General features: G+C 43.0%; 1 protein-coding gene across 1 annotated transcript in view; it reads right to left on the bottom strand.

Annotated features, from left to right (window-relative positions):
* lancl2 (LanC lantibiotic synthetase component C-like 2 (bacterial)) overlaps window positions 1–17,323 on the bottom strand; it is an 18,733-nt gene extending 1,410 nt beyond the window's left edge. Inside the window, exons 1-10 of the mRNA XM_039789959.1 lie at window positions 17,049–17,323; window positions 16,290–16,494; window positions 14,908–15,025; window positions 14,615–14,822; window positions 13,959–14,106; window positions 6,817–6,963; window positions 4,726–4,908; window positions 2,361–2,537; window positions 793–865; window positions 1–24 (exon numbers count right to left, since the gene is read on the bottom strand). The exon at window positions 1–24 is cut by the window's left edge and continues 1,410 nt beyond it. Coding sequence (XP_039645893.1) covers window positions 1–24; window positions 793–865; window positions 2,361–2,537; window positions 4,726–4,908; window positions 6,817–6,963; window positions 13,959–14,106; window positions 14,615–14,822; window positions 14,908–15,025; window positions 16,290–16,454 — 1,243 coding nt within the window. The 5' untranslated portion in view covers window positions 16,455–16,494; window positions 17,049–17,323. The remainder of the gene's footprint in view (window positions 25–792; window positions 866–2,360; window positions 2,538–4,725; window positions 4,909–6,816; window positions 6,964–13,958; window positions 14,107–14,614; window positions 14,823–14,907; window positions 15,026–16,289; window positions 16,495–17,048) is intronic.
* Window positions 17,324–25,000: the final 7,677 nt, after the last annotated feature.

Here is a 25,000-nt window from a genome sequence, read left to right as displayed (position 1 = left end):
GGTAGTAGACGGCCCCTGCCATACCTGAGAGGAGAAACCCATCCATTACTGCCAACAAGTCAAGAAGGCTGTCCAATCAGAGAAACTTTAGTCTTAACAACTGACAAGAAAATAGCAAATGGTTATACAACTAGATTTGGTGTAGCCTGCATCAGCAGCAGTTTGAAAGTTCAAATGTGGCCTAGTTGTAAATCTCCTCTTAGTAAACACTTTCAGATCAGAATCAGCTTTAACGACTAAGTATGTGAACACATACAAGGAATGTGACTCCGGTTTCCGTTGCTCTCAGTGTACTCTACACCGAAACAGACATACAGCTAAAAAAACATTTGTTTGCTTTCCTCACTACCATTTTTCTTTTTCGTGCGCTAATTCACTTAAGTTGAACAGCTTCTAGAGCTTTTAGTTAGTTTAATCTAGCGCTGCACAATATGAGGAAAATATCCGATTGTGATTATCTTGACTGATAATGCGATTGCGATATGATTCACAATATTGGAGTGAATAATCATTTTATATCATTATTCTCATTTTCATTGAAAAATTTTTTTTACCATCTTATGGTATTATCCATACCACATTTATATGGTGCATAAATAAACGTTTTTTCTTTTTTTTAAATGAACATTCAAATGTCATTTAAGCCAAGTGTTTTGGATTGATCAGGTGAAGATAAAACATGAGAAGAGACTTGTGTGTGGCGCTCACAGTCGTGACTATGTGGATAAAGGGTAAATGTCAAAGCAGCTTTAAATCAATCTGGTGGAAAGGGGGAATTACAACATGCGGTACCTTCAAAAAGAGAGTAGGGTCTGTCTGGGATGCGACAGCCGTGGGTCCCGTAGTCCAAACACCACTCAGCAAACTGGAAGGATGTAATATCAATGTGTTCATACACATTCATGCAATATGCATGTGTACATGTTTGAAAAAAAAATGCAAAAAGAGAAAACTACTCGTCAAACATTTACTTCGTTAAGTTAGTGCCACAGACAACATATTCCGTGCACGTGAAAGGTCCTTTATTTCAGCAACCAAACATCTACTTTCTTGAAGCTGTGGTCTGTGATATTTTAGCTGTGGGGGGGCTCACACCTGAGCTGTTGTTTTGGTTTAAAAGGACAATATTAACCTAGGGGTTAATAACATGTGGGTACCGAGTCGACCGTTCTCTGGGATACGTTTTCATGCTAATCGAATGTGACCAGTTTTAGCCCAAACCGCTAATTAGCTTATAATGCTAGTCGACGGGGCAGAGGGTAAAGTCAAAAGAAATCGACATTTCTACACCACTAACAAGGCTCAACATAGCACCACACTTCCAACGCCATGGTTGAGCTGTGTTACTGGTTACTGGTTGCACGGCGTTCGTCGTTCGACTGGTTGGGACTGCTTTCCCAATATGGCGCCTGCCTTTAGACGCGAACGGTACGGTCTTTCTAAATTATCTTTTTAATAAACTGTCTGTACACTTATAAAGTTCTCAATGCTTCGGTTTACATGTAGGGACCCTCATTATGCTACCGTGGAAGTGTGGTGCTACGTTGAGCCTTGTTAGTGGTATAGAAATACTTTTGACTTTACCCTCTGCCCCGACGACTAGCGTTATAAGCTAATTAGCGGTTTGCCCTAAAACTGGTCACATTCGATTAGCATGAAAACATATCCCAGAGAACGGTCGGCTCGGTAACCACGTGTTATTAACCCCTAGGTTCATTTTGCGCCGAATTTGTCCTTTAACCTGAACCCTGGAGTTAGTCTAGCTAGCTGTCTGGATTTACCCTGCAGAGATCTGAGGAGCAGTTAACCATAGTCCTCAGAAATCCACCGCAGTTTAGAACGCCAACACAAAGACCGATGAAGGCGACGGACATCCGGCGGCACCGGACCAATCCCAGAAGTGGAACGTCGTGGCTATAGACTAGTTTTACCTGAACCCTGGAGCGTTTGGTCAGATAGTCCGGTTGGTTTTAGTCACTATAACATTACATACATTTCCGTCTGACCAAAGCACTACAAAACAACACTTTTACACTAATAATTGTTATCTTTTTCTATCGTTTCTGTGGTGTTTTTTGTCAGAAATGTGGCTCCTGATGCCAAACTCACCATGAAGGTGGTATTGTGATGACACCAACAACATTGCATTTGAATCTGGAGGCTCATAGGAAGCACAAACTAGATTCAAGGTTACCATATGTATTCATTTTTCTTAGTGCATAGGATTTATCAAATTGCACCGATTCAACTTTCTCTTACATTTTTAAGGCCCAATACTGTTCACTTGTTTTTAAGTCAGTATTAGGAAGCTTTTTGTTGTTGTTGTTGACTCTAAAAAAAAAGTAGACTCTTGTTCTTACCTTGCAGGCGCGGTACAGATATTTCTTCTCCTGGGTCAGCTTGTAAAGGGACAGGAAGGCGTATCCGTTGCCGGCGGTGCCGTGGCAGATGCCGTAGCCTTTTCTGAGCAGACCCCGCTGCCAGATCACCTCCGCACATTCTGCAGCCTCCTTCAAGTACTTCTCCTCTTTAAACACCTGGGGACACACAGGTAAAGCCAAAGGAATCAAACCTGGACAAATGGAAAGGTCACAAAAACCACAGTCAAAAGGAGAATTTCAGTATTTTTTCAACCTGGACCAAATTGTTTTAGCCTCAGGCTCAGATTGGTATTAGTCTATGACTAGTTTATGAAAAAAGTCTTGTTCTTAATTCTCGTGCGTCTCTTGTGCGTCCAGAAAGCGTACCTTATTTCAGCATTTCCAAACCTGGAATTCCTATGAAATGGGCACTTGAACGTCCTGTAATACTGCCACTTCCTGAAACATGTGCATGATCACAGCTGATGTCGTCCTGCACTTGTGAGAAATAGCAGAGCCCCCTGTACAACTAGAAACTAGAAATACTTTTGTTAAATTCTGGATTTGTAAAGATGCTCCGTCATTGGAAGGCTGGGATAAGGAGCTGGGAAATGGACTAATAATAAGCACAACCAGTCATGACGCAGTGGATCCCTCCTTCTACCTAATCCTGGAACGGACTATGGCTGACTTTTGTTTTTTGTAATAATGCCTACCTGGTACCTAATGTGTGTGTGGATCTGTGCACATGTCACATTAGATGGATACAATGTGATTGGTAAGCTCAGTAAAAAGATCCCTCACTGAGCTGTTTCAAAGGGAGCTTTAAGGTGAGCAAATAAATCATAGAGCTGGTTTATTGACAAGATGTGTTGCATAGCAACAAGAGGGATGTGGCGCTCCATGCAGCGTTTTATATCTTCCTGTGTTGCTGGTGATGCTCCCAGCTTTACTTGCGATGGAGACACTTTGAAACATCTCTCTGTAATAACACATATCCAATCTTATTGCTCGGTGAAGCAATGATTGCATTATTATGCTCATGTTTTCTGTTTGGTGAATACCAACAGATTTAAAATGAAATACAGAATGTAGACGGTACTATAATGGCTGCCCTGAAATACAAACAGCCAAATGAAATGAAAGATCTGTTGGGTGTTCTGGTAATAGTGAGACCGTGATGAGCAATTGTGCCTCCCTTTGTTCTGAGTTCTGTGCGTTGCATTAGTGAGAAGAATGCCAGAATAGCAGCACATGGGTCCCTAATGGGCCAAGAAAAGAAGGAACTAGCCTACAGAGCATTAGGCAAGGAAAGGCAAGATCATTTATATAGTACATTTCAGCAATGAGGCAATTCAAAGTGCTTTGCATTACTGCAGTGTGTGTGAGTATTTGTGTATCCACAGCCAGGCTACTAAAATAGCTGGTGTTTAATCAGGACGGGAGCATTTATATTCCATCATAACTTCCTTACGAGTTCAGCAGTGACAAGCTAAAGCGTGTGTTTAACACTAAATATTAAACACTTCTACAAGTGTTTTCTTTAAAATAGGGATACACCGAATCCATATTTTTGGGGTTTGGCCGAATACCGAATCCACTGGTTAAGATTTTGTTGAATCCGAAACCAAATACCGAATCCTACTCCCATCCTCAGTCTATTAACACAGTAAACACATTAATGAAGTAAACAACGTCCACAGCAATGTATTTTTCATTTTATTTACCTGATGTTGTTGCATTTTGGCTGCTGTCTGTAGATTCCTTCATGCATGACTTGTATTCTTTCAGATGTTTCATACGCAGATGTTTTAACAGCGGCGATGGTGTGTATTGTTTAGGGTCCTCGCCACCACGAGACAAATCGGCATTGCAAATTGAACATGTAGCTGGACTTGAATGGCCTTCTTTTGACTGAAAGTACTGCCAAACAACACTTTTTCTGCTTACAAGTTCCATTTCCACTTTCTCACAGCCTACTGCATTGAACGCTCCGCCTACGTAAACACCGTGCCGTAATCAACGGCGCCGTCATTCCATCAACCAGCGTAGCGCGCGTAGTGCAAGTCTAGGGTTCGGTGGGAAAAAATTCTAAGGTTCGGCAGAAACCGAACCCTGTCAAAAAGCCCAATATTCGGCCGAATCCGAAGCCGAACCCTGATTTGGTGCATCCCTGCTTTAAAATGGCCACTACACGTTACCAAGGCTCTCCAACACAATATAATAGAGCCTTGCCATGCGGTGCCAGTGTTGGACAGGAAGGCTTCCTGTCTGGTCAGTTCAGACAGATGCTCGACAGATGTTGTTCGACTGCTGTGGAAGTATAGATGTTACTGCACAACGCGGACCACAGAAGCAGACTCACCTTATAAGCCATGATGAGCATATGGATGACACCAGGAGCTCCGTGGCACCAGTGAACCAGCCGGTCACTCTCGTTACTCAGCGACGACGGGAAGTTCCCCGAACGAAACCTCTTGTGGCGGACGTAGTCGATGCTGGGACGGATCAACTGGGCCAGAATGTCTGGGTGGACCTTAGCTCCGGGCTGGAGACAGACAGAGTTTACTTGAATTATTACTGGTCATCTCGGAGCTATTACCATCCTGCTTTGGAAACACAACATGTTCCATCAATGTAACGCGACCTGAGAAAGATGGAGTCAGGAGAGGATGTAGGAGAGTAAGGATCAGGGATTTTAGAAACTCATAATGTAATATCTGTGCATAATGTAGTACTATTATTGTCATATTATACAGGAAACCCAAGCTGCCAAGCTTCAGGATGGAACCATTATACAGCCAGTATGCTTCAGAACCCCCCCCCCCCTTTACCGGACCTTTCCGACATCAGATTAGGGGGGCTGTGTCTCACCATTTCTGAAATCAACAATGATTTTTCTCTAGACACTTTTCTTTTTCTCATTCTTAACATAACTATTTCTATCACTTTTACAGGAGAGAAAATGTGTCTTGTGGTGGCTGCTTGCAAAGAAAGTTCGTCCTTTGAATAACGCCAGACTAATACGGTGAGTTCAATATCCTCATGAAACAAATGAGGACGATAGACGAAGAGTAGCACTTTGAATACTTCAGAATGTCTGCACAACGATTCGATGACCTACTTGGTCGGATCAAGCCCTTCATTCACCATAAAAGAACTCATCTTAACCCAGTAAGTTTATGAGAGAGACTTGCAGTCACTCTGAGAGTCCTGGCATCCGGTACCAGTCAGAATGTAGTTGCTACTGGCGCACTTGCTCGGAAAGCTTGCCCTCGAACTCGTCCATGCTTCCTGTTTCCGCTTTGTCGTGCGCCACTGAAAAAAATAGAGTGGTGCACGACCTCTAGTCGCGCACTTTAAATCCTGGCGCGTCAGCGAGATCTACGTCATTTTGATGTCACATTGTCACGCGACAGGTTGGGAACGGCGACTGTAAAGAGGCCTTAAGACGGATTCCCTGCATGCCTTATGGCTGAAAATGAAAATCCAATATTCTTTTCCTACGATACACTGTATACTGCCATATGAATAAATACTGGAATATTTACGATAGGACTTGAATAGCTCTATTTGTAAATGATAAATCATTTTCGAATTCCTAGGGTGACTTTGTAGGGGAGTACATCTACATAGACAATACAAATTTAAAAAAAATTATGTGAACCATCCTTTCTTAAACTTTAATGCTTTACAAATATGAATTTCTCCATGAGATCGATCGATCGAAGTTGGACCTAACCTTTTATGTTATGTTACGATGGATCTATCTATCTATCTATCTATCTATCTATCTATCTATCTATCTATCTATCTATCTATCTATCTATCTATCACAAAAGCAAGTAAGGGCTGTGACTAGTCTTCTGAAGTGATTTTGGAGGGGAAATAAATTAACACTGGTTGACCCACATGACGCTGTCAATCCAGGCCAAGGTGAATGATATTAACGCATTGATGTTGCTTCCCCTAAAATAAAGGGTTCGGTTTGATTTTGCTCACTCATTTCCAGGCTGTATTGGACCACTAGCTAGTCCCTAACTCAATTAGCTGTAGCCTGGCTGAAGTATGGTCTGGAGACATTGTGATAATGTTGCATTAATCAGGTGAATCATTAATGAGGTGCTTTATTTCTATTTTGCAGCCAACACAAACACTGACTACTGGTAGCTTCACTGTGGAAAAAAACACATGTAGTAAACTTTTTTTCATCAGCAATCAGAGATGATTGATTATCCAGACTAGCGTGACAACACTGCCTAAACTGAGAGAATCTAATCTCTTCACTGTATCCTCACGGCAGCGAATTCTGAATTTGGATGATCTTGTCACGCTCCGACCCTCAACACAGTGGTCATATAAAGTCTGATTAAGATTACATTTTAGATTTTCACAAGGGCTGGCTAGACATCCCAACACCAACAACCAACCAGTGGACCCATTCAGCCTGTCTTACCTGCATCAGCATGTGATAGATTCCAGCCAGGCCGTGGGCAGCACCAATGTACTGCTTCTTGTGCCATTCGTAGAGCAGAGGGCAGCGATCCGTCTTCTTCTGCTCGGCTGACATGTTCTTCCCCGATTCCACGATGGCCATCACCACCTGAGGATTTGAAAGGGAGAAAAAGTTGGGTAACCCTTTACCTGAAGCTATCTACATAAGAGTGACCTGACACGGTCATGAACACGTGACACTGTCATGACACATAACTCTGACCCTAACCCTAACTTGTCATGACAAAAACCGAATGACACTTAATTAGGGATGGGCATCGTTTGGATTTTAACGATTCTGATTCCAATTCCGATTCTTCCTTTCGATTCCGGTTCTTATTGATTCTCGTTTTTCCGATTCTTTGAGGGGTGGAGTTGAAACGGGTTAGATGCTTATTTCACAAAGAAGAGGAAAGTTTTATTTTGATTCATAGGTGGGTTGCAGTTTTACAGCTTTTACAATGCAAAATAAAGCCACACTAGAGCTCCGCTTACTGTGCTGCCGCGACACGCTGCAACGCCACGCAGCCGCTACGGAAACCAAAACTTGCGCATATTAAATTTGGAACCTATGATCAGATTTGAAACCAAATCCTCCAAACGATTCTAATAAAGAAACGATTCCGATGGAATCGTAATTTTTGAAACGATTCCGATTAGGAATCGGTTCTCGACTTGTTTATAATGTTTACGACACGTTCATGACAGTGTCATGTCACTCCTGTGTAGATCCCTTCAAGTAAAGAGTAACCAAAAGTTGCAGAACACAAATGACCCGTTTGACTGTATCCTGGCAGATAGTTGGTTCTCCTTGTGGGAACCGAATTCCTACAGCTTGCCGGTGTTAAATCGCGTGTCCTCAGGCGTTCAATGTGGAGAACAATCACTGAGAACCGACTCCGCCCGTAATCAAATCCTCTTACTGAACGGGAATCCTTTTCAAAGCCCTTACCGAATCGGATCAGGTTTGGCTTTTAACATTTGCAAATAACCAGGACAAAACTCAGATTTGATTAACAGGATGTGTTGTTAAGTGAGAAAGCGTTAACAGGGCATTTTTAGCGTTGACAACCTATAGCTGCAACCTGAAAATAAGACCTGCAGCAGAACATATGGATTGTTGGGGCGACCTCTAGCTCACCCAGTAGAGTGTGCCCCCCCATGTAGGCTGAGTCCTTGGCAGCGGCCCGAGTTTGAATCCGACCTGTGGCCCTTTGCTGTGTGTCAACCCCCTCCCTCCCCCCATGTGTAATTGATTAGGAAAGGTCTCCTTTCTCTCTCCGACTATGCCCATCGTCTGTATCCACGCATGTCTACTTGAGTATTAGCGAATACCCTGTGGGAGGAAGAAAAGGGACAGCGTGTTTCCAACTGAGCCTGACCAGATAACAGTCAGTAATTTGTGCAATAAAGCACAAATATATCTTTGTGTTGTGCCTGGTTCAAGTCCCACATTTTGCGTCCCAGTAGGATTCAGTAGGGTCTGATCTTAGAGATGAAGGCACAGGCAGGGCTCTATTTTTAGTTTTAGGCATGTGAAGAACTCTAAATACAGATAGAAAGACTATAGTCTGATGCTAGGAGTTTGGGTTCACATTCTCTGTCTCTACCGGATACAAGAATAGGTTAGGGTTTAGGTACTAGATCTGCCCTAAATCTCAAATCATTTATGTCCTCCAGTAAATCTTATGAGCTTTGAATTTAGATTTATGAATTTGTTGAGCAGTTACTAAATGGGAGCTTCTGCAGCAAATTGCCCCCTACTTTGCTATGAAACATAACCATGCATTTGTATGCCAATAAATGATGTGACATGAAGGGTCATGTTCTTGTAGTTGTACAGAGGTGGTCTGGGTTAACGGGGGATGTACAAGCCCAGGACCTACTGAAGACCAGGGTTTGCATTAGTGGTGAGCGATACTGCAGAATTTAGTATCGATCCGAGACCAAGTAAATACAGGGCCAGCATCGCTGATACCGATACTTTTTAATAATTAAGGTGGATTCATCATCAAATTACTAAATCTGAGTGAATTTTCATGACCTTTAAGTGGTTAAGTGGGATTTTCCCTTTGGATTAATAATAAGTTAAAACCCAGGACATTGTTTTCATATGCTTGTATAACATTTGTTGTGTTACCACTGTATCTTACAGCCTTTTTACAAATGATACAGCTTGCCCTGGTTTCATTTTGGGCCTGAAAATATCACCACACGGCGCTCCTCTTCCTCTCTGCCATTCTTCTGCTGCGTCTCTGTCCTGCTTGTGTGTGTGTGTGTGTGTGTGTGTGTGTGTGTGTGTGTGTGTGTGTGTGTGTACCATAGACAGTTAAAGAAATGGAACAAGTGATCCCATAGATTTCAACGGAGACCAGTGAAGTGAATTAGAAGCAGTTTTCCGGTGCTGGCTGAGCGTTACTGAGCAGCCTCCAACTGAGCTCGAAGACGTAGATGTGACGTGAACAACCTGTCTGAAAGTGTGAAGTCTTCTGGTAGCTGTGCCAAGAGAAATCTCAATCATTCCCAATCTCACAGAGACGGAGCGCGTAGGTATATGAGAGGAGATAACATAGGCACAGGCTAATTAATGATCACTAAAATGCTAGTGTGGAAATTGAAGTAGATTTACAAGAGGCAATTTCTCACGTTGAGCACACGAGTGCGTGGGTCGTTTATTTTTCAGCAAGAAGACAACTCTACAGGGAAAAAGGCGCTGACCAGCAACAAAACCCCGTAGGGTCTAACGTCATCACGCATTCAGAACATTTAAAGGGGCCGCGGTCCCTGAACAGCCATAATTACATGAAGTGACTAAGGACAGTAAATTACATGAATATGTATTACGTTTATCACTGCATGTAGAACCATATTAAGAACAAGGTTCTGCGTTAATAATAAACAGTGTGTAGAACCACACTTAACAAATAAGGTGAATTATGTATGTCACATTCACTACTAGTTAACATGAATTAAACTTAAACAGCTAATGTAAGTCCAAACTGCCTGTGAGCTTCTCCTGTACTATACGGTAATTCCTCTACTATGGGACAGTAAGTCGCGTGGTTATGACACAATCGTTAGCCTATTTTTACAAAAGCGTCTGCTACGGAGCCATAACGTGAGGTACAAGGTAATGGAGCCGTTTATACATTGTTGTGTTTCTTTAGAAATAAACAATGTACAAATAGAGTCTTGAAACGCTTCAGATGTCAAGTTATTCGCTGTCAAAGGGACGTCAAAAACGAATGGCAGTCAAGATGGGTGAGTGCCTGTTAGCATCAAAAATGGCGCCATAGGAGCTACGCGTTGTGGTGAGAGGCTTACCCCCTTGGTGCGTGCTGCTGGCCGCCACCGGGGCCGGGCTGCTTGCTTGCTTGCCTGGCGCCGCCGAGTCACGTGACGGTACAACATCAAATCACAAGAGGGGGGAGGAGGAGCAAAGTGGGCCTGCTCCGCGCTGCGACCGGAGCGGCGCTCGCCCAGACACAGACAGCCAGGTCGCCTCTCTGATGAAACCACAGCGGTGCATACCGGAGAGAAACTGAAACTAAAGTATCGATCTCATTCCACTATTATTGATCAATATCAATACCATCGTTAGTATCGATATTATCGATATTTGGATCTATCCGCCCACCACTAGTTTGCATCGGTACGTTTAGGGTACAGCGACACCGGTTAAGGTTTAGGAACCATGACGGTTTGAGGATGCTTTCACAAGACATACTGTGGGTTTCTGTCACACTGTGTGTGTGTGTGTGTGTGTGTGTGTGTGTGTGTGTGTGTGTGTATATAGAGGTTCTGAGTCAGCAGTTTGTGGTCCCCAAGCAAGATCGAATGAGTGAGAAAAGGAAAAACGGTTCTGCTGCGGCAGCTCTGCCTTCCTCATGACAGAGCAGATTTACAGCCAGCGAGTTCTTTTCCACTTCCCTCCTATACATCTATACCAATGGTCGAACAATTATCGGCTGCGATATTCACCATTTTTTTTTTCCCCACGATTGTCGGAATCTTTATTTTTCTTATCCGATTGCCAATAACAAATGTACAATTTTAAAATGTGCTGCTTTGTCTCCGATGCAACCGCTTCCTTGGTGTCTGTAGTCACCACTCTGCCTCAGTCAGTGTCCCGCCCACAGCACCTGATTGGTTATACATCACACCTAGCAGCCTATCACCCCTCCTGAAGGCGGCCGAGCCACAGAACACAGACTGGAGCTGCTGCTGAGTGAGCGTATGTGCAGTGGAAGGCAGCAGATATTGCTGAGGCTGCAATAAACACCACAACCATTGTTTCTGCTTGTTACGCTCAACGCTTTTTATTTACTGGATGTACGTTGGTCAGTGTAACGCTTATCAGTTCAATTTCCTAAGCACAATCGGACATTTGGAAAAACGATATCCAATATGGGTTCCAATATCCAATTTTTCATTTTTTTCCCGCCGTGACAAATAAAAAAAATTTGATCTTTAAACTGTTTTTCCTATTTTCTGTTTTTATTCAGAGGATCAGAAATTTAGAAAATTACAAAATTGCGTCTGGACTCCAATTATTCAATAATGCAAATGGCGTTCTCTCTCTCGTTCCGCCTAGCTACACCCCGCCCCCCCACTCAAAACCATCAGTTGCAAGCACCTCTGAGCCCAAAGTCTATCATTCCTTTTAGTTTTTTTGGTCCATATGCAGGTAATGACCTGCATATTCTGCAAAGTAGAGGAAGAGAATACCATCGCAGTATTGAATAATTGGAGCCCAGACGCAAATTTGTAATTTTCTCAATTTCTGATCCTCTGAATAAAAAACTGAAAATTGGAAAAAAAAGTTTAAAGATCCAATTTTTTAATTTGTCAAGGTGGAAAAAAAATTTGATATTTGAACCCGTTTTTCTGTTTTTCCAAATGTCCGTTTGTGCTTAGAAAACTGAACTGATAAGCGTTACACTGGCCTACGTTGACTCCAGTTCTAGGAGTATGACTGCAAGGAGAGATAAAGGGAGCGAGACGGCGCCTGGGCGAGAGATGCGACCCATCAGCGGATTTTCATAGATTATATTGGTTAATCCCTAATCCATACCCATCTACACCCACATACAGTTTGTCCAACAGCCGTTAAAAGGGGTTAAAAGGGTTGTCGTTTAGCTTTATGCTCGCAGGTTTCTCTATAGAGCTCCACCTACAGCTTTGGAACAGAGATTTGGCAACGCTGTCGGAAAAACTCGTCTCTCCCACCCCCCTCCCATCTTCTCCCTCTGGTCGTGTGCATTTGTTTTCAAAGAAGCCGGCGAACGCACCGAGCCATGTCCACTGAGTTTTTTCTTTAAATATTACCCTTCTCTCCCGGGTCTGTAACATCATTCTTTTTTTCCTACAATGGCCTTAGAAGCAGGAGCAACTAGCTGACAAGAAACTGATGTTTACTCGTGTCTGACTCCTCTCTCGGTCAGTCTGCCGTTTCCTCTTCCTCGGTTCCTCCGACAGTGCTTTCCTAGCTTTCTGCTTCTTTTTCGCCGGCTCAGCCATGACGATAGTGTGAAAAACTCCATCGCTACCTTGTTTTTCATAGCTAGCCGGTTCCTGGATGTGTGCAGTGCCATGAAGCAATTTGTTACATGGCGAGACCTGATATCATGCAACCAGGGGCGGATCTACAGGGGGGCAAAGGAGCCTTGCCCCCCTAGCTGCCCCCCCCAACTTTGGTGATCCAAAAACTGAACTTGTAAAACTAACCCGCCACTATGTCCACAAGCTTCTCGAAACAGTGAACTAAACAATACATTTACCAAAAGTGAACAATTTAGTTTTTTATTTCAAATGCATTATTAGCCCCCTGCCCCTCAAATACTTAGCTACGTCCCTGATTCAAACGTGCAGAGCGGCGTTTGCTCAGTCTGGCTCACACACAGCGAGAAAATTCAAAGAAGTACACAGGAGGAAGAGAATGAGGGAAATGAAGGAGAAGGCAGTAAACTGGAGAGACCACGGAGGGTCAGAGCACGAGAAGACCACAGAAGGAAAAGAGGAAATAAGTGGAGGAGATGAGGAAAAAGAAGAATCAGTGAGGGATGAAGAGGAGGCTCCAGATTCAGAGAGAGGGACAGAGGCAGAGAGTGATCAGGAGGAGGCAGATGAAGATGACAGGGAGGAAGAGGCCTGCCGTTACCCCTGGACCATATGGTAGGTTTTTATTCTTCTTCCATATAAATTGCCGTACAGTAGGATAATATGTAATGTCACTTATATGCATTGGCTATGTTCATGTTTAGAATAGGTATATTCATTCCCATCATAGACTCAATGATCAGTGAGCTGGACAGGCACTTTTTAAACTCTAGCAGCCAGATAATGAGGGGTGTACAAGCTTTAGACCCATCAAACAATGACTTCTTAAAAGGAAGAATTGGTTTTGTTAGTGGCTGAGGAATATGGCTCGGAAAAGTATTAAAAGTATTTAAAACTATTTTTGTGTTGGTTTGGTTAAAGCCATTCACATATAGGGATTCCCACGTACCGTCTACCCATGCCACCCTGCCAAGACCTCTTGCCCCCCCCTTTGCCACCCCATATAACATTTTCTAGCTCCGCCACTGCACGCGACAACTTTGGGCGGCTCGCCGGCCCAAAGTGTGTTTTTTTCGCTCACAGGCGCTAGGGGGGAGCGAGACGACCACCATTCAACACGAAAAAAGTCATAACCATTCCAATGACTCCGAAGCTGTTCAGTTATGGTAAATTAAGGTAAAAAAAACTGTATATTTCCCCTTTAAAGACGGTGCCAAATGTAGCCTCAGATTACATAAAACGTCAAAACTGTCTTTGGTATTTCTTGATCAAAACTAGGCCAAAGTTTGCAACGGTCAAATAACTAGAATGTGACGGAAACTAACAAAATGCTCAACAAAAGAACCAAAGCTAAATCAAACTGACCAGTGGTGGTGGTACATGGGACGTGACCGACTCGTGACAACGTGTTTTTCCTTCATAATACTGTAAAGTTCGAGATAGAAGTTCAAACTGGCACTGAGCAAGTTGTACACGTTACACCGTAACACTTTGAATAACCGAGGGATACATGTGGAAGAAAAAGCATGCATGTGCGGGTCTGACCTTTGCAATGGTGCTCTCATCCACTGTGTCAGCTCCGATCTCTTTGTTAACGTAGAGCAGAGCGTAAAGGTAGCCGGCCCGGCCATACAGCAGCTCATCTGGCATCTCGGAGTCTGGAGCCAGCACGGAGCCCTGGAGCTGCAGGAGCCTGACACACACACACACACACACACACACACACACACACACACACACACACACACACACACACACCAACACCACCCCCATGTGATGACACAGAAATACACTCCAAAAGGGCACAACTCACTTGGGAATAGGGTTGGGTACCAATAACGCTGGGTTAAGGAGCTATAGGGGGAAACGGGAGGCAGAATCAGATTTTATATAAACAGTGTACTGATGTCACATTGTTGAAGAAATGATGCAGTCCTTATCTAGAAAGTCTTTATGAACTGCGTCGCTGCAGTCCACTGCGGTGCAGTGCTGCAGAATGAATATAGGGGAATGGATATTTAGCATTATTCTTATTTATCTGGCCTGGTAGGGGTTCCTGCCTGTACAATTATAGGGGAAACACTGACATTTGCAGTTTTCAACATGCATTGGTAACATAAAATATGTCTGTGGCGCCACATTAGATTCCCCCACGTAGAACAACCACGTCCATACCTACGTGCACAGTGCCAGCCACTCACCTGGACAGACAGTCCTGACTGTCAGCAGTGTTATTCAGTTTGTGGTAAACCACCGCGCCCACTGCCAGCGGCCCCGCGTCGCCACACAGGAAAGTCACTTTGCGGCCATTCAGGATCCTCATGGTCCTCTTCACGTAGTCCAGCGCCCTCTGCAAGTGGGTGGCCTCACAGGACGCCCTGTGCAGCTGGAGGTACAGCAGGGCAATGCCTGTAGGGAAGACAGCACACGGGGGATCACCGATAGGCTGAAACTGGCCAAGGGGATCGGCATGTCTTCTCAGTTTGACACAGACCTGTCCAGCCGGTGTAGGTGGAGAAGTCATGGGGGTCGGCAGTCTTCAGGCCCTCCTCCATCTGCTGAAGGAGATCTTTGATCTTATTGTGTACCTTCTTCTGGAAAGCTGCGCTCACCTGAGGAGGAGAGGGCCAGTCAGTCAGCTGGAAAAAACTCACAACACCTTCAAACTAGGGCTGCATGATATGAAGAAAAATATGCGATATGCGATAACGTTGTTGAATATCACGATAACCATTTTACCTGAGTACACTTTTAATATTTTACAGATATTAAAGTGTACTCAGGTCTGCTGCATACAACAAAATAGTTACTGCAGTACACATTCAAAATACTGGAGAGAGTCGATAGGAACCGCTAAAAATACCACTACCTTGCCGTCCTTTTCCACCCGACTGCAGGGGTCCAGACTGCGACCAAATGGTCGCATTTTGTGACCAAAATTTGAGATACAGTATTAGGGGACCACTAAGGTCTATATAAAAGAGACTTCAGATACAGTATTAGGGGACCACTAAGGTCTATATAAAAGAGACTTCAGATACAGTATTAGGGGACCACTAAGGTCTATATAAAAGAGACTTTATATACAGTATTAGGGGACCACTAAGGCCTATATAAAAGAGACTTCATATACAGTATTAGGGGACCACTAAGGCCTATATAAAAGAGACTTCAGATACAGTATTAGGGGACCAATAAGGCCTATATAAAAGAGACTTCAGATACAGTATTAGGGGACCACTAAGGTCTATATAAAAGAGACTTCAGATACAGTATTAGGGGACCACTAAGGTCTATATAAAAGAGACTTCAGATACAGTATTAGGGGACCAATAAGGCCTATATAAAAGAGACTTCAGATACAGTATTAGGGGACCAATAAGGCCTATATAAAAGAGACTTCAGATACAGTATTAGGGGACCACTAAGGTCTATATAAAAGAGACTTCAGATACAGTATTAGGGGACCACTAAGGTCTATATAAAAGAGACTTCAGATACAGTATTAGGGGACCACTAAGGTCTATATAAAAGAGACTTCAGATACAGTATTAGGGGACCACTAAGGTCTATATAAAAGCATCCAAAGAGCACCATGTCATGGGACCTTTAACGTTAGCTTGCTATTCTATGGAAAGTTACGTATTGTTTACGTGCGAGAAATCACGTGTATTTGAACAGTCTGGCTTTCCATAGGTCGCTGTCTACTTTACTAACTACGGTAGAGAAGAGGCGTCGTTTGTCTTTTAATCCGGTTTTAATACCATTCGTCTGATGCGTATTTGATCCCGGAAGTTGGAACCTGTGAATATCTTTCCAACTTTAGCGGACTGCAGCAGGCGCGCTTCTGTAGTTTCTGTGATCCGGAGCTCTCACCTGTCCGTCGGCATCGAACGGCTCGTTGTACTGGGATTCCGCTCCGGAGCTGGAGCCGGGCAGACCCTGCTCCCAGTCCAGGTACGGGTTCGGGAAAGAGCGCTCCTCCATCTCTGCGTCTGGAGCCGAGATCAGCTTCAGGCGCTTGGACACGTTATCTCCCATCGCTACGGCGGCTCGCGAGGGACGGAAAGCCTCAGGCGCACTGCAAGGACCATAAGACATCATCCATGTTCAAGATTCAAGATTCAAAATTAACTTTATTGTCCCGCATCGTGGTAAATTAGTCTTGGGCACTTAACCCATGCTGCAGCCATAGTAAATACAAATAAACACAGACAGCATGTACAAACAACATACTGTACAATACCATACAGACCGTACTATGGTCCTGATGGTGTATAAAAAAACCAACACCAATTACTAATATGAGAATATAAGGTGGTTATGAAAATGTGTTTAATGCGTTTAAGTGCAAACATTATAGAATCAATGAACTGCAAGAACTCCTGCTAGAGAGCGAATGGTACAGCAGCAATATGCTTTATTATAAAGACAATATATAGATCATACTGCTTTACTGTATGAACATATTTTACGTTTTACATAATGTAAAGTGAGAACAATATGCAGATCAAAAATGTCTCAATGGAAATACAGACCATGTGTTGCTGCTGTGATTAGCACTGTATTAGCAGCCCCGGCTCCGGTTGCTACAACACTGCAGGTAATGACAGGTGGGGCCAGAGTCGGACTTACCAGGAGGCGATATTCGATCCGCGGTCCGTCCGGTCCTCTCAGTCTCTCCACAGCGGCTCGGTCTGGGGCTGATCGTGGTGGGTGGTTGCGGCAGCCTCCAGCCTCCCAGCAGCCTCTCTCAGCATCCCCTGGCCCGGCCGCTCCCGTCTCCCGGCGGATGGACAGAGCTGGGAAGCTGCAGTCAGAGCGGGCAGGCGGTGCCATGTGTCACTGCCGCATCACTGTCCCCCGCTGCTCTCTGAGCCGTCACACTGCTGCTGATGCTGATGCTCGGTTCGCTCTGTACGCCCCCACACACACACACACTCCCTCCCTACACCAGCACCAGTCACTACCCAGCAGTCCTGTCCCGGGCAGCTGACTCCAAATGTGAATGGTGACAGATGGTGTTGGTGTGTGATGCGGCCGGGATTAGGCAACATAGCGCACTTCTTTCATCCCTCCTGCTTTCCCTTTCTGTCGCTTCCTCCTGCCTGCTTCACTACGCTACAGCAAACGTTGGGATGCACCTTTCAGAAAACATATTTAGTGACTAAAGGCGTGTGTCTTGCTTAATATGATTTGTAAGGCGATATGAAATAGATGAATCAGTTTATTGAAGGCTTTTAGCTTCATCTCAATAGTGATGTAATGCTTCCCTGATTCCCTTCTTCCAAAAGGGCTGACCACTTCAGCAATGAGTGAGACCAGAGCACTAACGGATTAACTGTTTACCTCTGTCTCCATCAGAGGAAATGGACGAGCTCTAAATGAATATGGTGAACAAGTAGAATGTATCTGCATTAGGGTAAGACTAATAGTTTGCCTGTATATGTGGCTGATATCGACCTTTAATAAAGAAAAAATGGAATCGGTGTTGTTCAAACTGCCATGAAGCAACATTTTCTGTGCACCCATTTTATTTATTAATCTATCATTCAGAGATGTATTTTTTTTTTTGTATTTAATCTTCATTTAAAGCAACTGGAGGGGCTCAGGCCAGCCTGTCTTTAGTAACACCACTGTAAAAACGAGAACTTGAAATTGCTCATCTTACTTTGATTTTCAATTAAACAGAACAAAAAACACATAATTGCATTATAAACTTTGTTAAAGTAGTTACTTCAACTCACTGTATTAAGTGTATTGTGATAAGTTGGTCTCACTTCAAAATGTATGGTGGCGCCACTTTGAATTTGTAGTTAGACTCAAATTGAGGCCAGGTCAATTACTCTTTTCATGCTCCACGCTAAAACAGGGTTTCCTGGGCAGTTCTGCAGGGGTTTTCAGTTGCCTACCTTTTCGGCCTGCTCTATGCCTTGAACTCCGATTTGCGTACTGCAGTCAGGTGGTTCATTGGCTGGTCAATTCCCATGATGCAAGGCAGTAAATGGTTGTGTCAAACTTTGCTGAAAAGTTTGCAGTTTGTTCGAAATACAAATGTAACTTTATGAATTCCGTTTATTAAACGTGTCTGTTTAGAATGTAGTGTTTTGTTGCCTGGTAATTGTCATTGTTGTGCTGGTTTACATTTGTAACCATGAGGTAAGTGACTGTTACGTTTGATAAGAAGAGCTGGAGTTTTGCAGTGTTAGACTTTGAGCAGTAATAGGCTTCCTTCAGCCAGTATTCTGCGGCGCGTCACTTCACTAGTGGCCCTTTTATGTCAAGTGATGCAAGATCAGCAGCTTTAGATGGGCCCCTATTTTGCACGGGGGCTTTTTTAGAAGTCGAAACTTTGTTTTTACACACAAAAGTTAATTATCTGAACAAAAGATAATTAGTTGACATGACTGTTTTTGGAATTATTTAGTATGTGAAACTTAAGATTTTAAGTTTTTATATCTATGAAAGATAAATTATTTAAACAAAACATTATTAGTTGGCACAGCATATGAAAGTTAATTATTTGAACAAAACATTATTAGTTGGCTGAACTATTTTCAAAACGTAGGAGTTTGAGTTGGCCTCAAAACTCAAAAATCTAGTGCAGTAAGTTGCCTTGAAATTTTGAGTTTTCACAACATTTTCGTTTTTACAGTGACTAAATCATTCAATTTCATTTTTCCTTACAGTGACAAACAATGTTCTTAGAAAACTTCTAAATACAGGTCATGTTTCTTCTCATTTATTGACGGTCACATTTGAAGACATTGAGATGTTTATATGATTATTAAGTATATTATAAAGTACTCCAAGTGACCTTTTCAACACAGAATGTCAATACAGAACATTGATCAGTCTCAGCCGAACAAGACTGTAGCCCTTTGCGGCCCCTGAAGGCTGCAACAGTAAAAAAACAAAAAAAACAATGTTGCGTTCCTGAAATGGGGGTGCGTTGAACACCCTGTTGTGTGTGCAAGGCCAGGGAACAATTGTGACCACGGTTAAGAGAAACCAGTGTTAACTGTTGGTACAGAAAATGTATTGGAACAGGAACTTCACCACTTTTATTAGGTGCTAAGCGCACGGAGCCCCAGTATCTCTGTAAAATAGCCTCGGGAAGGAACTTGTTTTGGTGGAAGGTGTGTACGTTCAAAAGTTGTTTTAGTCGTGCAACAGAAAACTCAGATTGGACAGATAGTCTAGCTAGCTGTCTGGATTTACCCTGCAGAGATCTGAGGAGCAGTTAGAGCTGGGCAATATATCGATATTATATCGATATCGTAATATGAGACTAGATATCGTCTTAGATTTTGGATATCATAATATCGTAATATGGCATAAGTGTTGTCTTTTCCTGGTTTTTAAAGGCTGCATTACAGTAAAGTGATGTCATTTTCTGAACTTACCAGACTGTTGTAACTGTTCTATTACCCCACTTAGTCATTATATCCACATTACTGATGATTATTTATCAAAAATCTCATTGTGTAAATATTTTGTTAAAGCACTAATAGTCAACACTACAATAATATCGTTGCGGTATCGATATCGAGGTATTTGGTCAAAAATATTGTGATATTTCATTTTGTCCATATCGCCCAGCCCTAGGAGCAGTTAACCATAGTCCTCAAAAATCGACCAGAGTTTAGAACGCCAACTCAAAGGAAGAGGAAGGTGACGGGCATCCGGCCAAAAAGAGGGACATCCAGCGCAATCCCGGAAGTGGAACGTCGTGGATATAGACTACCACTTTCATAACTAATGCTGCTGTTTTTCTTGTGAGGACGGTCTTCAAGAAGCAGTGCTGCATCTGATTCACATCTGCATACATTTCATTAGAACACAGCAGATTCTCGAGGAAGCAGAAATGTAGGCTAACCTATTGAATTTAGCCCAAGGAGGTTGATGAAGCTGGACTATAGAGAGCATGCCTCATCTTTGGAACATCCGCTGGTTGAGCAATTAGCATGGTTCACTTGCTGAATTTATACAGCATTCGCCCCAGCCCACGATCAGCAGAGTGCTACCACCTCTCCTCCCTCTCCATCCAGAACTCAGTGGGAGATTTTCAAAGAAATCATGAAGGGCAGTAATGATGTTCTGATTGGCTGTAGGTCACGTTATGTTGCTGGGATTGGTTGGAGGTCACGTTATGTTGCTCTGATTGGTTGGAGGTCACGTTATGTTGCTGTGATTGGTTGGAGGTCACGTTATGTTGCTGGGATTGGTTGGAGGTCACGTTATGTTGCTCTGATTGGTTGGAGGTCACGTTATGTTGCTGGGATTGGTTGGAGGTCACGTTATGTTGCTCTGATTGGTTGGAGGTCACGTTATGTTGCTGTGATTGCCTGGTTGGAGGTCACGTTATGTTGCTGGGATTGGTTGGAGGTCACGTTATGTTGCTGGGATTGGTTGGAGGTCACGTTATGTTGCTCTGATTGGTTGGAGGTCACGTTATGTTGCTGTGATTGGTTGGAGGTCACGTTATGTTGCTGGGATTGGTTGGAGGTCACGTTATGTTGCTCTGATTGGTTGGAGGTCACGTTATGTTGCTGTGATTGGTTGGAGGCACGTTATGTTGCTGGGATTGGCTGTAGGTCACGTTATGTTGCTCTGATTGGTTGGAGGTCACGTTATGTTGCTCTGATTGGTTGGAGGTCACGTTATGTTGCTGGGATTGGTTGGAGGTCACGTTATGTTGCTCTGATTGGTTGGAGGTCACGTTATGTTGCTCTAATTGGTTGGAGGTTACATTATGTTGCTCTGATTGGTTGGAGGTTACATTATGTTGCTCTGATTGGTTGGAGGTCACTTTATGTTGCTGTGATTGGTTGGAGGTCATATGTTGCTGGGATTGGTTGGAGGTCACGTTATGTTGCTCTGATTGGTTGGAGGTCACGTTATGTTGCTCTGATTGGTTGGAGGTTACATTATGTTGCTCTGATTGCTCTAATTGCGCCCAGAGGCATTTTTGCAAGGGGGTAAGCGAGCATCCACAAAGCGTACCTCCTATGGAGCCATTTTGATGCTATGAAGCCATCGCCCGCCGTTAGCATCCCATTGACTGCCATTCATTTTGACGTCACTTTGACAGCGAGTAACTTTACATCTGAAGCGTTTAAAGACTTTATTTGTCCATTGTTTATTTCTAAAGAAACACAACAATGTATAAAAGGCTCCATTACCTTGTATCTCACGTTATGGCTCCGTAGCAGACGTTTTTGTAAAAATAGGCTAACAATTGTGTCATAACCACGCGACTTTCTGTCGCACAGTAGAGAAATGACCATACAGTACAGTAGACATTTTTTTTTACTCATTTGACTTATTTTGTGTGTGAGACTATGACAAATTGTGACATTATAAGTTATAACATTATCATTACCTTTTTTTGCCCCAGAGGAAAAGAGATCCATTCTCATCTCGTGCTCCTCTGCCAATAAAAATACATTTGCTTCTAATTCCCATAACAATATGCAGCTCTTGCAAGGCAATAATCAGAACTGCAGGCTCAGCTTTTTCCCTTGCCGTCTGAGGGAGCCGAGATGATGCTTTACCATAATCTCAAATGGTTCTCTTATTTCTCAGCCAGATATGATATCGCTGAGTGATTAATGCAGTAACAGTCTTAGAAATGGTCCTTTTGCTGTTGTGTTTTCAGATCCAGCAGAACACTGATCTGCAGATCAGACAGATGCAGATGAAAACAGCAGAATGCAGAATGATGGCAGAGCTTCAAATTCCTCATTACCTCGCTTCACTGAAGGCTAAATTCATCAGCCTCTCTTGTTAAGCACAACACACGGCAGTCATACACACCAAGCCAACACTTACACAGAACGGCACCGTGGAAACATATTTCTCCTTCTGCATTTATGGATCTATGTGTTTATTCTTCAGGAGTCTTAGAGTTGGAGAGTTGGATATTACAGTTTATTAACCGTCCTCACATTGAAGAGAACATCTCATGTCTTGATGCTCAGGAGAGACTGAGAGAAGAAGCATCACGTGCGTGCCCATGTTGAGTGCTGTATTTGGGGCGCTTGGCAACAACAACAGATTTTAAAGTCATCAAGGCAAGGACAAGGATTTTTTTGGGGGCTTTTCTGCCTTTAATTGATAGGACAGCTAGGTGAGAAAGGAGAGAGAGAGAGAGAGAGAGAGAGGGAAGACATGCAGGAAATCATCTCAGGTCGGATTTGAACCCTCGACCTTAGCTTGCTAATAAATCCTTTGTATTTTACCTACCTGAGTCGTGTATTCGTGGGTCCATTCTCTGTGTGCGTGATACGCACACACACACACACACACACACACACACACACACACACACACACACACACACACACACACACACACACACACACACACACACACACACACACACACACATACCAACAGAGGAAAGAGTGGTCAGTGCCCACAGGTGAGGTAGAGACAGAGCTTCCTCTTAAATCACTGAATGTAACAAAAAAGATCTCTCTCTCTCTCCAGAAATAAAATATAAAGCTCATGGTATTTCTTCACCGTTGTGTTGTCTTCACCGTTGTCCATAAACCTGTCAAATCTGGGTCCAAATTAAAAAATGCAGGGGTTTTTTTTTGGAACTTTTTCTGACTTTTTTTATGCTTTTTTGATGCTTTTTGTTCTTTTTTTAAAAAACATTTTTGTCCCTCTTTTCAACGTTTTTTTTTATTATTATTATTTATTCATGGTCAATAAACCTAATAAAATGACATTATACCTAATTTTTGAGTTTGAAAAAAAGCAGATATTTTAAATTATTTGGACTAATAGAATAGTTAAGATCAGAGGATGTTGAGTGAATCACAGACTGGTTTATGTCAAAGTTTGGTCAGGATGCTGTTTTTAAACTAGGGCTGGGCGATATGGACAAAATCAGATATCATGATATTTTTGACCAAATACCTCGATATCGATACCGCAACGATATTGTTGTGTTGATTATTGGTGCTTTAACAAAATATTTACACAATGAGATTTTTGATAAATAATCATCAGTAATGTGGATATAATGACTAAGTAGGTAAAGGCAAATAATAGAACAGCTAGTTCAGAAAATGACATCACTTTACCGTAATGCAGCCTTTAAAACCAGGAAAAGACAACACTTATGCCATATTACGATATTACGATATCCAAAATCTAAGACGATATCTAGTCTCATATCACGATATCGATATAATATCGATATATTGCCCGGCTCTATTTTAAGCCCTTTAAACACTTTTTTTTTCAAATGCCATGAAATTAAATAAAACAACCAAAATTCAATGGAAGTAATCCTTAATCTTTCCTGTGAAGGACATGGATGCATGGATGTATATGTTGTATGGGTTCCATACAACGTGCATGCATGCATCCAAGTTATTTTGGGGCAATTTGGTTGTTAAGAAACCCATATTTCTGATATGAAAAAACTTTGAAAACGGGTCAAATTTGACCTGAGGACAACACAAGGCTTAATTATGTCATCGCTTCAAACTTCAAACTGGTGCTTATTGGTGGATAGCCCCTCCAGCATTAACCAGTGAGGTAACACTGGTGTGACAGACAGCAGCACCCGTAGGGATCAATCTATCAATCTATGAGTTGATCACACTTCACTTTAATATTTATGAGCAAATGGTCAGCAAAAATGGAAAGCAGAGACGGTGCAGAGTCACAGCATTACATTTGTTTATTCTTATTACAGAAATAATCTATCATTTAAAGTCCTCAGCTTGCTGACAGATGCTGCTGTTTGGGTGTCCCAACACCCATCCATCTCTGTCCACGTCCAGAGAGCACCCAAACACACTGAGGAGGAAAACACAGCACCACTCCCTGTTCCCGAATCCATCCCTGCTCAGGCGTGGTTAGTGCTGACAGAGATGTCGTCATCAGCCGGAGTAGAGAGGCGCTCCTGGAGGAGGACGCAGCGTGTCACTCCTCTGGTCAGACCAGAGACTGTATCATATTAATGGACAAAGCATCCGGTTCGGCGAAGTGCTGCAAATGGGGGAAGTGCCTTAAACCTGCATTCTACCTGAATTCCATCAGGGGGAGACTCCTTAAACCTGCATTCTACCTGAATTCCATCAGGGGGAGACTCCTTAAACCTGCATTCTACCTGAATTCCATCAGGGGGAGACTCCTTAAACCTGCATTCTACCTGAATTCCATCAGGGGGAGACTCCTTAAACCTGCATTCTACCTGAATTCCAGCAGGGGGCGACACGTGCGGGAAAAGGAGGTCGGAAGTCTATGAGAAAGTGACCCACTTCTCACTTGATTTATGACCTCAATAAACATTTTCACAATGAGTTTATGGTCCCATTCGCTAGTTTTAAGTCTTATGCAACACAGAATGATGTTCATTTTTTGAATTACGGTCTCGTTGATTTTAAAATCTACGATAAAACGGGGTGTTTTAGGGCGTGGCTATGATGTGATTTACAGTTCACGGCCTGTCTTATATGTAATATTACCTATGGGACAAAGATAGATTTAAAACCTAGCGAAGCTAAATCTTACCTCGAATTATGCAGGCTAGCTTTCAGCAGCAGTTGCATCCACATTGCCGG

Source organism: Perca fluviatilis, chromosome 22 (assembly GCF_010015445.1).
Source record: "Perca fluviatilis chromosome 22, GENO_Pfluv_1.0, whole genome shotgun sequence".
NCBI lineage: Eukaryota > Metazoa > Chordata > Actinopteri > Perciformes > Percidae > Perca > Perca fluviatilis.
Note: the sequence above shows the minus strand (reverse complement) of the source record. Positions and strands in the feature narration are given on the sequence as shown.